Here is a 15,756-nt window from a genome sequence, read left to right on the forward strand (position 1 = left end):
ACGTGTCAGGGGCAGAAAATGGCCGCAGACCACATGTCAGGGGCGGAAAAATGGCCGCGGACCGTGTCACGGGAGGGAAAATGGCCGCGTATCCTGTTCGTACCCCAAGGCGGAGTTCGCAAACCGAGGTAAATTTTTGCAGCCGGAGCTGGTCATAACCCGAAAAGTTCGTTAACAGAGGCATTCGTAACCCGAGGTACCATTGTATCTTAATACTCTGACATATTATGAAGGCACAATACAGTGATGTTCCTCATAATACATAATACACTGAACTGGACCAACTGGCATGAGTATCAAAATGCACACCATCCAGTTGCCTGTAACAGCCGGCATATTACTTAAATAATGTAAAGTAACAATAGCCAAACACCTGAGTCAACATATGCCTCTAACTCTGCAAACAGCAATGCAGAATTCTGGCACTATGATGGTAATTGATGGCTTCAGATCTGCCAGAGGTAAGCAGATATAACAATTATCAGACTCACTTGGCATATTCACTAAAATGGCAATGACAGCAGTTCAGGCACCACAGTAAAATGAACAATACAAGATACCACAACACAGTGTTTCAAGTTCCCCTTTCCATGTGGGAAAAGTCCCTCACCAAGGAATGGTGAAAAATACTCCATGTAGCACTGAAATGAGCCAATATGAATACTCTACATTATTTCAAAGTCACAGAGTTACTCAGGGAACTGGCAGGCTTGAAAAGATTCAAAAACTCTCCTATATAGTTAATGTGTGATATTAAACTCAAACCCAGTTACTATACACTGTCAAAGTTGCCATTTGCAATCTGAAAATTTGCTTAGCACTCTATATCACTGGGAGATTAGAAAATTAGAGAGAAAAAAATACTGGCCTAATTTCTTTCTAGATGCCTACCTGTGCATGTTAGGTTGAAAATGGTCAGGTACAATATGGGGAGCTAATCCTGTTGGGGGGGGGAAATAATTTTTTACCAAAAATTAAAAAGCTAAAGGTATGCTCTGGCCTCAGCCTTAATTACACCTTTTTCTAGCTGTTATAATCCACACTTTAAAAAATGTTCAAAGAAACATAAATTGTACCCTCTCTACTTGTGAAAAATTATGATACAGGTTTATGAGTTTATATACTACTTAAACAAAACAGGCATAAGAATGTAGCCCTGCTTCGTGTATATTTGCATTAAAGCTTTATCAGATGAAAAGCCCTTGCAAATTCCATTTTACTCTAAAAAGGGTATTATGATACAACTTATAGATTCTAGACAAAAATAAATTTTATATTATATTCTGAATTTATAAAAAAAATAATTTTTCATTTACAAGTTGTCATTTGAAAAATACAGACTATCAGCAGGAGTCTGGTAGTACCTTTTCGAACTAACAAATTTTATTTAAAGGCATAAGCTTTCATGAACAGCAGCATCTGATGAAGTGTGCAGCCAAACTCCTGATTTTTTGGCCACTATTGACTAACACAGTTTTCCTCCTACAGTGTCTACAACAAGAAGCCCTTCCTTAAGATCACTCTAGTTTTAAAATTTTGTTGAGTATTTTTGGTTTTTCAAATGGTGTATCTTGTACAGTAGATGGCACTAGTAGCGTGAAGTTCATACCATGTGTAAAAAGAACTGCCATGTTCATACCTTAAAGACATACATTAAAACATTTTACAATGCATGCATGCATGCACAAAATTAATATATACATCAAGTTTGCCATTTAGAAAACAAATCATAAACAAAAAGAACAGATAAATGTTGTGACACATTACAATTTTCCACTGCAATCCTACATACATACACCTAGATGAGCCATTTGTTTCAGGGGAGCTTATACTTAATAAGTGGGTAGCAGAATACAGCCTTCTTATAGTACAAATCTGTCAGGTTTAAGAAGTCACAAAAACTTATCAATGTAATGCAGAGTTTAGGTTTCAGACTTGGATTGGGAGATCCAGGTCTTCACTTTCATTTAGTAATTAAAGCCAGTACTCTCTCTTAACTCAACCTATCTCAGTGAAACTCCTATGTAAGCTACCCTAAGTTCTCAGAAAAAAATAAGATATGCTCTTCACATAGCCACACAATTATTATTCATTAAAATTTAAATATGATTTTGGCTTTTTAAAATTAATGGGATTTTACAATTAACAGACCAATTTAGAGTAAATTCATGTTCTATCTTCAATTTTACAATAAAATATATTGTTTTAGTCAAATTTCATCATTTTAAACAACAATTCAAATAAAAATCATGAAGACTTCAGCCTTCACTAAGATGTGCATTATTCAATCGGATGAACAATTTCAGTATTCTAATAAGGAATTTTTTCAGCAAACTGAGAAATTCGTATTTTTCTGAATCAGAGAGAATACATTAAAATTGGGCCAATCTCACAGTAGATTTAATAACTTTTGAAGTTTGTTAGAGGTCGTACTGAGATTAGGTATTTCAAACTGAGGAATGCATTATGATTGCATGTCAAATATTGTCTTACTTCTCCATAATTACAGGTTGGAAATCAGAATACCACCTGCCAATATAATGAAGGCCTCCATTATATGAATGAAAGGCAAGCTCAGTTCTCCAAAGCCTTAGGTAAGCAAGCAAAATAAGGAGACACATATGAGGAAGGGGCTTAATTCACAGTATAAAGGCCAAAGTACAGACAGAGTTCTTTTTATCTCACAAGATCAACTACTAAAATTCTCAGCTGCCAAAAAGTTTAGTCCAAGTTAGTAGTCCAGGCTAATTTTTTAAACACCAAATAGGCTTCAGGAAAAAATAGGAAGGGTGCTCATGACAATATAGCCATCACTGTTGGATTATTCTTGTGCCCTATTTTTTTTTTTTTACAAAGAATATAAAGTATAACTTCAAAATCAAAACTCTATAGGGTCATCAGAATAGTTAGAAGAATATATAGACAAGCCATGCTCTTTTCCCCCCATAAACTACTTTAATAAAATTGTAAAATATATTGAAACATACCAAACCAGCTGTAAGTGATGGAGCGGATTGTCCCAGTGATTGATTTCTCATGCGGACCAGATTTGATGATTCTCCAGATGGCTGCCCTATTGAGTGTGCTACTCCACTGTGCATACTTGTGGATAGTGGAAGCAACTGCTTTCCTTTAAGGAAAAAAAGTCCATTTTAGTTGTTAATTCATCAATTTGTAACATAGTTCAATTATAGAATAAAATGAATGAGCTTTGAGGAACAGTTTTAAGGAATAGTTTTTAAGGAACAGTTTTTCTCTTCTATTGGAACAGTTTTCACACAAATGCCTTAAATCATATTGTTCCAGGATAAGAATTTTTACAATAAGAGCTCTGGATCACATATATTTAAGACACACAGCCATTAGTCTTAACAAATCTTTATCTGTTACGTATGAAACTGGATTGTATATATATGCGAATGATTTAATCATGCAATACTGTATGGCTATTATATTTTCGATAATTTGATATATGTTGTATAAAACAAATTTAATTCTATCATTGTTCTTACAGATTTTAGGCATACAATTTTTAAGTTAAACAGTAGTTGTTAATTTCATAGTCTCTGCATTTTTACTTTACACTTGTCAGACTAAAATCAAGTTATTATATGATAATTGCACTGCATTGTATTACATTATAATTACCTGACAAAGAGCTGGCTAAACTACCTCTCCGCAGCTTGCAGTCATCCTGACTCAGTTGACGATGGAGTTTACTTTTTCCAGTAGATGAAAAGATGTCAGGGTTGCTGAATTTTCGGCAGCGCAAAGAAATGGATTCTGTTACAACATCCTAGAAAAAAAGGCCAAAAGATAGAGTAAGCTTACCATCCAAAAGAGCAGTTCCACAGTCTATGAGCACCTGCACTGTCTGGATTCCCTCATAGCGCTGGTGACAAAAAATGTATTAATAAAAAAAGTATTTTTGTAATTTTAAGTGCAGCTATTCTATCAAGCAATGCTAATGAAAGATGTTGCATCTTAAGTTCTGTTTTACTCTTGTGCAGAAGAGAATTATACATAAGGCATCCTTGAAGTGTATTGGAAATTTCAAATGGTGCAAAATATGCCAATTAGGCTATTAGCTAGTGCATAATATTTGGACCTCATTACACTCAAGTTGAAAGATCTTATACTAGTTCTCAATTTTTTTTCTAGGCACTTAATATGTGTTGTTTTTGATCCTTAAAGCCTTAAATTGCTTGGGAATTTTTAATTGTTTTTTTATTAGATTGTAGCTGTTTATATTTTAGACTTATGTTACCCCACACTGAAGCAATTGCTAGTTGACCTCTTTTGCCCTGACACCAACTAGAACTGCCTGCTTAGGAAGAAGTAGGATCACTGCAAAACAGTGCCTTCAAGTCCTAATCCTCACAGGAAGTCCAGAAGGATATAATGGTCAGTGGTATAAAATACTACTGAAAAGTCCCAAAAGATCAGGAGGCGAGTACTCCGTCTATCCAGGTTCCGATGTAGGTCTTCAATGAATGTGACAGTGCAGTTTCTGTCCCTTACCCTGATTTGAATCTTGACTGAAAAAGGTCAAGAAATGTCAGGCCCAGTCCAGTCGAGTATAGTTCCTTTATTTGCTTACACCTCAAATACAGAATCTTGCCAAACTAAATATATACTACAGCAACTAGCAGATGTACCCTGGGAGATTCTAGGGAATGGCTACCCTGAACCTCTTACTCTTCCCACACTCCCCCTGCGGACTGTGTCTCCTTTCCTCTGCTGGAATGCACCCCCTCCTTCCTGATAGCCTCAATCTCCCACATCACTCTCCTCCTCATAGATACATTCCCTCACAAGAAAATCCCTTTTTTCTAGGGTGCTCTGCAGTTGGAGCTCCACCATTGTCTCAGTAACCCCCCCTTGTAGAAGTTCAAGTCTGGACAATAGTTTTTCAGTACAGGTAGTCCTCATTGAACAACCACTTGGAGCATTCATATGACATTGCACTTTACGATCACATCACTTAGTGACGGAGCACTATGCAATTCCTCAGAATTCACAAGATTAAAAGAATTCCAGATAATACTGCAAAATTTTATTTCTGACAACTGTTCAGATCCCACCCATGCAGAGTCCAGATGCAGCAAATCTGAGCAATTTTATCAGCCAAATATTGCCCAGATACCTCATGCAGACAGCTCTTGTTCTTCCTCACTCCCTAGTGGAGAGCACTTCACCCTAAACTGGGCCACTGAGGTACTGATATAGCAAGGGTGGAGGAGTATGTCCACTTTGCTCTCTGAACGCCAGAGTAGGTTTGAACATGAGCTGGTTCACATGTTCTGTCTAGTTCACAGTCAGTCTTCCCCCACCAATGTTCTAAGTGTCTCTTCTGCTGCTTCATCTCCCACAGCTCTTCACTAAACCAAGGAACCCCCAGAATCTGAAGAAAGGAAGAGGATGCCTGGAAGCAATCTTCTCAAGCACTCTGGCAGCCTCTGAATTCCAGAGACTCACCAGGCACTCAGCAGAACTCAGATTATTGAGGACATTCCCAAGTGTTTGTTGGAATTCAACAGGACTCATAAGATGAGTTAGAGCATCTTAATGAATCCACTCAATAGTGTAATGATCTGAAACAGTGACTAACCTCAAGCAAATCAGGAAGTGATTCAACCATGGCCAAAGACCTTGCACAATGTATTCCTTCTTCAGATCATATACCAGCTGCCCTGAGGTAAAGACCAAAACTAAATGTGTAAACCACCTGTGTAAGTCAAACCTGAAACCACCTTAGACAACCCAAGTTGCCATGGAGGCCATGAACTCTCAGGCTCTCATAGAAACCCTGCCCCCTCAAGAACTGGAGATAAAAGTACTCCAACATAAAAGCAAGGGAGACTCCAAAGCCAGGTCTGCAATGAGGTCCAGGAGCCTAGGAAGGGACTCTGTCATGCAGAAGATGGGAATACATGAACAGAATCCTTAATTTGTCCTTGCAACCCAGGTGTCACATATAGGCACTCATAGCTCCTTACCTTCAAGTTATCCCCACTTCTTCTCCCCTAACTTGGCACTGCAGTGGTATAGGACCTGAAACCTGGAAGGATAAATTTCTTATAGGATGACACAGATACCCTCTTCTGATTTTGGTAAAACAATTCAGATCCAAGTATTTTCTACAGCAAAGTTCTGGACAAATATAGCTTATTAAGGACAGGCCTGGCACTTAGCACCAAAAACCTGAGACTGAGACCCCAATCAACGAAGTCACCCAGATCTGGATTGAGGCAACTGGGTCACAAATGGTAACTGATATCAAATTACTGGCCACCTTTCCCCTGGAATGGCTTCTCCATCATCATCATCATCTACTGACCTCATAATCCCTAAGGACTCTTGGCAGTTTATAGGAAAAGGTTCACAAGAAACAAAATACAATAAATAAAGGTATACAAATAAAAGGTCTACACACTAATAAAAACACAGAATAAAATTAAATTAACCAAATCAAAATATAACCAAACTAAGATGGACTCAGGGCCCCTATGCTCCCTGGAAGAGCTCTGTTTTAAGCAGTTCCTGAAAGGAAGTCAGGGTGGGAGCCAATGAGATATCCACTGAAAAGCCATTCCAAAGAACTGGAATTAAAAACCCATTAAAAATCAGCACTGCTGAACTTCGACCATCCACAACCAACCTCCCTAAAATTGGGCACCATTAATAGTTTCTCCTAGGAAGACTAAATGGGAGGCCAATTCTAATAGGAGAATGAAACCCTGCAGATAATTAGGTAACAAACCATATAGGGTTTTAAAGGTTAATATTAGCCCTTTGCAAGGGAGTGGCCATCAAGCAGATTTCTCCTGCCCTCCCTCCACCAACTGGAACCACCCATCAAGGAAGGAGCAGAACTAAGTCCCCCCAACTCCCACAGACAGTCCAGAAGGATACCATGGTTAATAATATTGAAGGCCACTGAGAAATCTAAAAGAATCAGGATGGATACACTTCTTCCATCCAGGTCCCAACAAAAGAAGCCTACTAGTATACCTAATGACACCTCATATCTTGGCCAGAACCCTGACTCTAAAGAGTCCAGATAATCCATTTCTTCTAGGGTGCTCTGTCACTGATTCTCTACCACTGTCTCAATAACCTTCTCCAAACAGTGAAGGTTGGAGATTGGTCAATAGTTATATACCTCTGGATCCAAACTGGGACTCTTAAAGAGGGGGTGGCCTTGGAAGCTTGAATTTATTTAAATAAAGATTCTTTTCCCCTCTCCTTGTCTATGTGTATGTTTGTACATCGTTGTTGATACTGAAATAAGTGTACCACTGGCCAGTTAGGACTTTGTTTCCCTTCCCTTACATTTGAGAGAAGATCAAATGTATCACCTGTTACCAATACACCTCTTTCTTTTTGCAACAGAACTACAGTCTTTGCCTTTCCTTTTGTTTCTGATGTACCTAAACAAAACTTGTGTTGTTCTGATCATTTCTTGCAAGCCTTAGCTCATGCCTTTCTTGACATGGTACCATTTAGAATATAGCATATATTAATTGAAATTAATTAGTAGCTAAATGACATTTAAAACTTAGTGTATATTTAATTCAGAAAAAAAAAATCAGCCAAAGGGATGACAACACACACAAACACTGCCACTATACAATATAAGAAAACTATCCTGATTTTAGGAAAAATGCAGCAGTCGATACATGCAGAGTACACTGTACAATAGAAAGTAGTCTTTATGACAACAGATACCCCTGTTTGCAGATACCTACAAACACTGATAAGTGCCATTGAATTGTTTAAATCCACTCAATACAGACAAGCTATCTGAAACCAACAGCTGTTTGCCACTGCCATTTTGTAGGGAAATCAATTTTACACCACAGGTTTAGCTTTCACTTCAAATGTAATACACAGAGTTGGCAAATTCGACATCCCAAATTCTTTATAACTCCTAGAATTTAACACTCTATTTTACAAGAACAACTCACCAAGCCTGTGTGCTATGTCCTTCAAATTTGTCTCTGATGAAAAAAGTTAGAGAAATCCTAAAAATGCCTATATAATATACTTCCAAATAATAGCACATATCATTGTTCTAGACATAGGAAGTAAAACTGGATGACAAAGGCATGGAGAAATCTGTTCCCCATCTGAAATAACCTGTGTTTCCATTTGCTCTCATCTATAATAACTTATGCACAAACCACACAGCTTTCATTTTCTGTGCCAATAACTCCCAAGCTTTTTAAATGTTATTGTTGGCTCCTATATACCAGAAAAGCACAATCTGAAACCTTAGATTTCATACATTCTCTGAAAATCTTGTATGTGTAACTCATATTCCCCCCAAAAGTTATCAACAAATTGTAATCTTTAATATGGTAGAAGAATAAAAATATTAAAGACATGGGAGTAATTGTATTGACCATATTATTTAATGTAATTTAAATTAAACTAAATTGAAATCTCCTAATCCAGTCCTCACTTTGTTCTGGCAATACTGCTTCTTGAAGTTCGCCCCCTAACACATTACCTCTCCCATTGTGAATCTTTACAGTATGCAGCACAGTTACATAACTTTGGGAGGATGGGGTCCAAGCGACACACATACTCTTAAGAAGTACATAAATGAAACATTACCAAAGTAAGTGAAGCCATGTGATGTGTGGATGGGGTAAAAATAGATGGAGCGTTTCAAATTAAACAAATCATAAATTGTAGAATGTTAAATATATTCACAGATGCACACATGTATACTGATATATATGTACAGAGATAAACACATTTACACCAATATACGTATACTAACATGCAGCAGAGCACAACAGGGAGAGGTTATGTAGCAAACAGACAAACTGAACCACACAAGGATAGGGCAACAAAGCACAGCAAACTAGGACAAACAGTGAGAAATGCCAAGGGTGTGAGGTATATAAGACTTTAAAAGCTGTGCTGCTCACATCACCAGGACCCACTCTTTATATTCCAGTTAAAGACTCTGGTTGACCACTAAAAATGTGTATCACTGCAGCATCTTTTTTCCCACATACATTACCCTTAACGTCTGTCACACCATTAATGTTTGCAAGTTTTATCCCACAAGAAATGAAGAAATAGAACCTCTTATTCCTCTTAAAACATCATTTTGATACAATAGTCTTATTTAATTTCTGCAATGTTCTTATAAGAATGCACTTGGACTCTGTTCTCACAGTTTTTGACTTTACCATCTTCAGCTCAATTTTTCTGCTGTGCTTGTATTATATTACCATTTACAGTACTGTGCAAAAGTTTTAGGCAGGTGTGAAAAAATGCTGTAAAGTAAGAATGCTTTCAAAAATATATATTGTAACTGTTTATGTTTATCAATTTACAAAATGCAAAGTGAACGAACAGAAGAGAAATCTAAATCAAATCAATATTTGGTGTGACTACCCTTTGGCTTCAAACCAGCATCAATTCTTACACTTGTACACTTGCACAAAGTCAGGGATCTTGTAGGATTAGAGTCAGGTGTATTACTAACCAATTATACCAAGCAGGTGCTAATGATCATCAATTTCATATGTAGGTTGCAACATAGTCATTAACTGAAAGAGAAACAGCTGTGTTGGAGGCTTAAGACTGGGTGAGGAGCAGCCAAACTCTGCTACTAAGGGTTGTGGTTAGTGGTTAGTTCTCCAAGATGTTTGGAACAACCTACCTGCCGAGTTCCTTCAAAAACTGTGTGCAGGTGTACCTAGAAGAATTGATGCTGTTTTGAAGACAAAGGGTGGTCACACCAAATATTGATTTGATTTGGGTTTTTCTTCTGTTTGCTCACTTTGCTTTTTGTTAATTGATAAACATAAACAATTACAATATATATTTTTGAAAGCATTCTTACTTTACAGCATTTTTTCACACCTGCCTAAAACTTTTGCACAGTACTGTATACAACAATTTGATGAACTGATTTTATTATTAATTCTAGTAAGCTACCCAGAAAATAGAATCAGACAAAACCATTTAAAAATATATATTAGGGAGTACTTTAGGACCTACATATTGGACTCTCTTTTATTCTAGAAAAAAGATAGCTGTGAAATAATGCATTTTTCTAGAGGTACTGAAATTCTGATATATGATGAAATGCATCATGCACAATCTGTAAAAAGCTTTATTTTTTAAATACTTTAATCCACCCAGCAACTAGACTTTTCTAGCTTGAACTCTCGAACTCAAGAAAAAAATGTGCCTGTTCACCCAAATTTTTAAATTAGAATTCCTACTCATTGCTTCCTAGGTATGATCTTAAGGGTGTATTTGAACATTCAAATAATGTATCTATTTATTCCCATAACAGCATAATCTTACACTTGAAACTGAGTTCAGTGGGACTCAGACTGTAAGATGTGTTCAATATTGTCAGCTCTTCACGGTAGGCAAAGTGAAGAAACAGATGCAGCAGGGATTCCAGGAATATTCTTTATTGTTGTAGGGTAGAATAACACAATCTTAAACCCTGCCAGAGTTTCTGTCTACTCCATCTTATACCAAACGAAATCAAGGCAGAATTATTTTGAGTTGCTTTCTCACACTTTCCTTTTTCTGAAGAGTAATCTTTACTGAAAGTCATCCCTTAACAGTTTGATCATTCCTTACCCATTCCCAAGGCAGCTTTACATTCCTTCACTCTGCCTTCCCACATGTGAAAATGGGCCAGGCAACCTGTCAATGACAACAGACACATAATCAGTCCTTCCTCCCTTGCTTGAAGATAGGCCCAGCAGCTTGTCAAAATCAACAGACAAGTCTGACAGAGATCTAAAAGGAGCTGGAAAGTGCTTCCCTCTGTCTGTTGCACAACAATAGCAACTGAAGGGTCCAACTGGCAGGAAGCAAAATGTCTCCTTTATCCTGGAGGTCACTGTATGGCGATTCTGGAAGCAGTTCATGCATTAGAACTGCAGACAGATGGATAAGCTGTGGTATGTGGACATCCTTCGCCCCTTCCCACAATCTCTGATTGAGGCTAGCCCTTCCATTGAATCAGATATTCTAATGATCCTCTCCTGCATCTAGAATCCAGAATACATTCCACCTCTTATTCCTCTTCCCCATCTATCAGACTCAGGGGCGGGAGGAAGCAACAGGTACAGAACTCAAGGGACAGGGTGGAACTTCTCAAACAAGCACTGCCTAGTAAAATATCATGTTAATCTTCATGGAATCAGGCAACTGTAGACAAAAGGCTATTGGGCTAATGCATAATAGGGAAGGGGCCAATAACCTTTGAATCCAGCTCTTGGACAGACAAAAGGAAAGCAGAAACTTAGTGAAAAACCCCACCAAATCCCCCATCACAATCTTGTCACCTGATTGTCTATGCACATATGCTACACACTGTATGCAGCCTTGGCCAAATCTAATGGTTCCTTTAAGAAAAGCTGTGCAGCCTGTCTCTCTTGGAGAAAGTTAGAGGTTTAAGGAACAGTGGAGTCAGATGCTCTGGAGAACAGGCAGTGGGGGTGAGAGATATGCCAATGGAGGAATGCAGAGAGTTATTATAGACAAATTCTGCAAGAGGCAATAAATCAGTCCAAGTATCCTGTTGATACAAGACATACCAACACAAATACTGTTCAAGTAATGCATTAGTCTTCTCCATCTACCCATTCAATTGCAGATAATGAGAAGATGAAAAATGAATATGAATATCCAGGAAATTAAAAAAGGACCTTCCAAAACTTGGATATAAATCAAGACCAAAAATCACATGATTGATTAATCTCCTATACCAAAAAGACAGTCTAGAAAAAGTTGTGCAGACTCCTGAGCAGATGGGAATGGTTCAATTATTCCCTCCATCTTCCCAAAGCTAGGTGTACATTATTTCACAAATACACAAGTTTGGTTATATAAAATACTCATCAAAATGCCATCAATATGAATTTGTGATATAGCTTGATAGATACATACATATATACATACATACTAAACAATTATAGACCTCCATATTTTTGGAGAAAAGTCACTACTAGCATTCTATTTTATATACTAAAATCGTCATTAAAAATCTCCAAAATTTAAGGATTGGTGTATTAACTGCATACAGTCAAACTTAGCTTATGAAAATACAACTTGATTACTATGTCAATTTTCGGTATTATTGCTGTATTACCTTGAAATTTTTAAAAGTTATTCTTAATGCTTTATTCCATCTTCTTTTACTAAAACTCTGACCTATTTAGGGAAATAGAAAAGCCACAAAAATTGGGAAAATTTCCTAAGGTGTTATTTTAAGAGATTTCATAAATATAACATATTTTTGAACATTTACATATATAAACTTTATTTGTGCCATCATACTGAGATAACAGTAGAGCAGCAATCTGAAACAAGCTGAGCTATTATGAAAGTACTCCTGTTCAAATTTTGCAAATTGAATCAAGATAGGCATAAGTCTATCTCCAATGAACTTACATTCCAAGTCAGCTACTGTTCTATTCTCGTCCCCCAAGGACAAAAAAAATCCAAATCCCTCACATTGGGGAATAGAATAGTATTTAGCAAATGGTTCAAAGAAAGAATGCAATGGTCAAAATGATTAGCTGATTGGAAAAGAAAACTGCTGCAGTAGCGTTAAACCCAAAGAGGGTCCTTTTAATTATCTAAGTTTAATTACCTATGCCACATTAAAAAAAAAAAAGTACAGAGTACATAAATAACTTTTGACAGCTTGTACAAATTTGCACAGCTAGAAAATATTTGTTATGGTGGAAGAATCATTATCACTGGCACTAAATAAGTGGATATGGTATTTATGTGTATAGGTGTCATATACATACTTTTTTAGATTATCTTCACATATTATAAAGTATGTAGTAGCAAGCAATCAATGAACACAATATCTCTATGATATTTCTGTGATCAAAGTCAATCTTGTTTCTAATTACCAGTTACTATAAAATAATAGCCATAAAAAGTTCGTCACATGCATTTGGTAAGTTCCCCACTGTGGGAATTTATATTTTTGTTGTTGTTGTTCAAAGGGCTCTAATGACAATTTTTGAATGTATTATACCTGAACTCAGACATTTTTTCAGGTCAGAGGATTTTGTTAGAAGAAAAATATACAGCTTAAGCATACAAACGACATGAAGAAAAGTTGTAGCATGATATCATTAGAGTCAGAATTCACCATAAAACTACAAATATTAATAATATTTGACTTACCTAGTTTCCTAGGTTTAAGTAAGTACCAGTAGCCAAGCTACACAGTTATAAAATCCATCTGAACCTACAGTATATGGAAATCTGATTCCTTGCTAACCAAATTATGTCAGTTATTATCCACAATCATTTCAAAAGACCTCTAGAATAGGAATAGTTGTTTCCAATATAAATGTTTGAACCAGTAATTGTTTCTGCTTTGAGCATTGATGCTTCTAATACAAAGGAATGTCCATTTGGAACTATATTCTTGTAACACCACATATGTAAATTTTCTACACTTTTTAATTGATTCATCTCTTCAAACATTGCAGATTAGCATTAAGTATTATGCTATTAAAATGCAGGACACAATCTTCTCCTGTAATATGTAAAGTATTTTCACTGGCTTGAAAAGTGACTAATGTTCAGCCAGTGAAATCTTCCAGAGAAAGATAGACTATCCCACTTTCTATTTCTTCTTCATATTCAGTCATGACCAATGTATGATAATAAGCTGGGCAACTCACTGATTAGGCACAGCAAATGGTCAAACTGGTTTTTCACACATCAGCCCAGCTGCAGCTAAGTATTTAGTGGTACTTGCCGTAATAGTATTATTAGGATCAACAGGGCTAATACTGTACAAATACAACTTATATTGTAAACATACATAATCAAAAGATTCATAATGAATCCTCTATTACAAGAGAGGTTCTTTTGTTCCTTCCACCAGTGCAGTTTAGTATTGCCCACTCAGAGGTGATGTTCAAATAAGCTATAGTACTTACCCTGCAAGTATAATAATGATCAGCTAGGTTCAAGTCATTAATGTCTACTAATCTCACCAGGAGATTTTGGGCCAATCAGTTTCTCAGCCCAACCTACCTCAGAGGGTTGCAGTTGTGGTATGCAACCCTGAGTTCCCCCCACCCAGGCAAAACATAACATAATTATATATAACCATCTAGGGACATCCTGAGGAAGATTTAGATGTAATACATGTAAACTTTACTCATGATGTAATTAATCTCTAGCTTTTAGAGAAGAAAGAGGATAAATCACCCCCATAGTTACTTTGCAGGTATTTTTACTGAAGCAAATTATACTAATAATGGAGAGTACCAAATAGAAGAACTATTAATCTCTACAAAAAAAACATGCCTGCCTGTCCCTTACCTGAGATGTTCCTTGATCTGGACCAAACATCTGAACACACAAGATCTACCATAACACAGCCATTTACAGGTTACAGAAATCACTGCAAATGGCATGCTTAAGGGTCCACCCTAAACCTAACAACGACAATCTCCATGTGACCTTCTTAACTCAGACCATACATCTTACCTCATCTTAGCCTGTCAACGCCAAAAAGCACCCCACCTTATGCTTATAAAAAGGTTTTTCGATTTCATAAAGGAATTATCCTTCCCAGAGGTCCAATGCATACATCCCCTACAGCAATTAGCATAAAAGACTTGGAGTTATTCTTCTGCATCACAGGAGGCAAACAAAAGTTTCCACGAGTTTTCTGACAGCAGAAAATGCCTTCCTCGGCATTCCTCGAACAGCATCTCCACCACAATGGCCCTTCCACCCACCCAGCGTCCCTCTTGCAGTGACGGAGGAGCATCCAGGCTGTCCTCACTGGCTGCCTCGAACCAGCGGGACGGTACCCCTAGAAATCTCTCCCCTTACATAAACATGAACGTAACGCCTCTATAATCGACCCCCACCATCTTGATCCTTCGCTGTACCGAAGGATACACGTTAAGGCAGACCCGCCAACGAAAGAACCTCCAGCCGCCGCAGTACCTTTTCTGGCGGCTCCCTGCAGGCGGCGCTGCCTGGACCCGCTTCTTCCGCTTCCCTCACACTCCCTGCCGCGGCATAGGCTCTTCTCTTTGAAGCATCTAGGGGGACCCGGGTGGGCTGCTCCAGGCTCCTGGGAACCGAGAGTCCCGAGGGTCCCGCTTTTTCCCCCCGAGAGCGGCCCTTCCTCATGACGGGGATGGGGATGGCAGCGGCAACTTTTCAGCGCGGGGGCTCGCGCGCTAAGCAGCCCGCCATGGCCGCGGGGAGAGGGGGAGGCGATCTTGGGGAGCGCCTCTCTCCCAGCTCCGCTCCCAGCCAGGCATCTCCGCGCTCTTGTCAGTGGCGAGCACGCCGGACACTGCGACAAGCCCACCCCCTCGGCCACGTATCGCGAGAGGAGGGGCTGCCGATGCGCGAGGGAACTCAAGGGGCGGAGAGAAGCCAAGTCTAGGGAGGCGGGGCCAAGGAGAGAGGGCGGGGGAAGGAAGGAGGGCGAGGGGAACCTGGGGAGAGCGGGAGCGCGCGGAAAAATTGCAATAATGGGTGTGTCCGCAGCTGAATTGGCTCGCAAAGTATGATGGGACCGTGGATCTGTATAAATACAAGGGCGGATAGCGAACGCTTCAACGTTATTCGGAGATGTTCTAATGTGTGTTTTTTTTGTAATGTAACAGAGATCCAGTTAAAAAAAAAAAACCAAAGACTAAATGTGAGTGGTGAAGTCCCTGTTAACCCACCTTAATCCCCTCTTGCTTAGGATTTTAG

General features: G+C 38.3%; 1 protein-coding gene across 4 annotated transcripts in view; it reads right to left on the reverse strand.

Moving 5' to 3' along the window:
* The window catches only part of MAST2 (microtubule associated serine/threonine kinase 2), a 167,558-nt gene extending 152,186 nt beyond the window's left edge, over positions 1-15,372 (reverse strand). For all 4 annotated transcript variants that reach the window (XM_088153911.1, XM_088153910.1, XM_088153913.1 and 1 more), the window contains exons 1-3: positions 14,992-15,372; positions 3,649-3,796; positions 2,988-3,130 (exon numbers count right to left, since the gene is read on the reverse strand). In XM_088153911.1, the coding sequence (XP_088010037.1) occupies positions 2,988-3,130; positions 3,649-3,796; positions 14,992-15,180 (480 nt within the window). In that variant the 5' untranslated portion in view covers positions 15,181-15,372. The remainder of the gene's footprint in view (positions 1-2,987; positions 3,131-3,648; positions 3,797-14,991) is intronic.
* Positions 15,373-15,756: the final 384 nt, after the last annotated feature.

Source organism: Python bivittatus, unplaced genomic scaffold, assembly GCF_059951505.1.
Source record: "Python bivittatus isolate LINGU-HERP-01145 unplaced genomic scaffold, Pbiv_v1 ctg000700_np1212, whole genome shotgun sequence".
NCBI lineage: Eukaryota > Metazoa > Chordata > Lepidosauria > Squamata > Pythonidae > Python > Python bivittatus.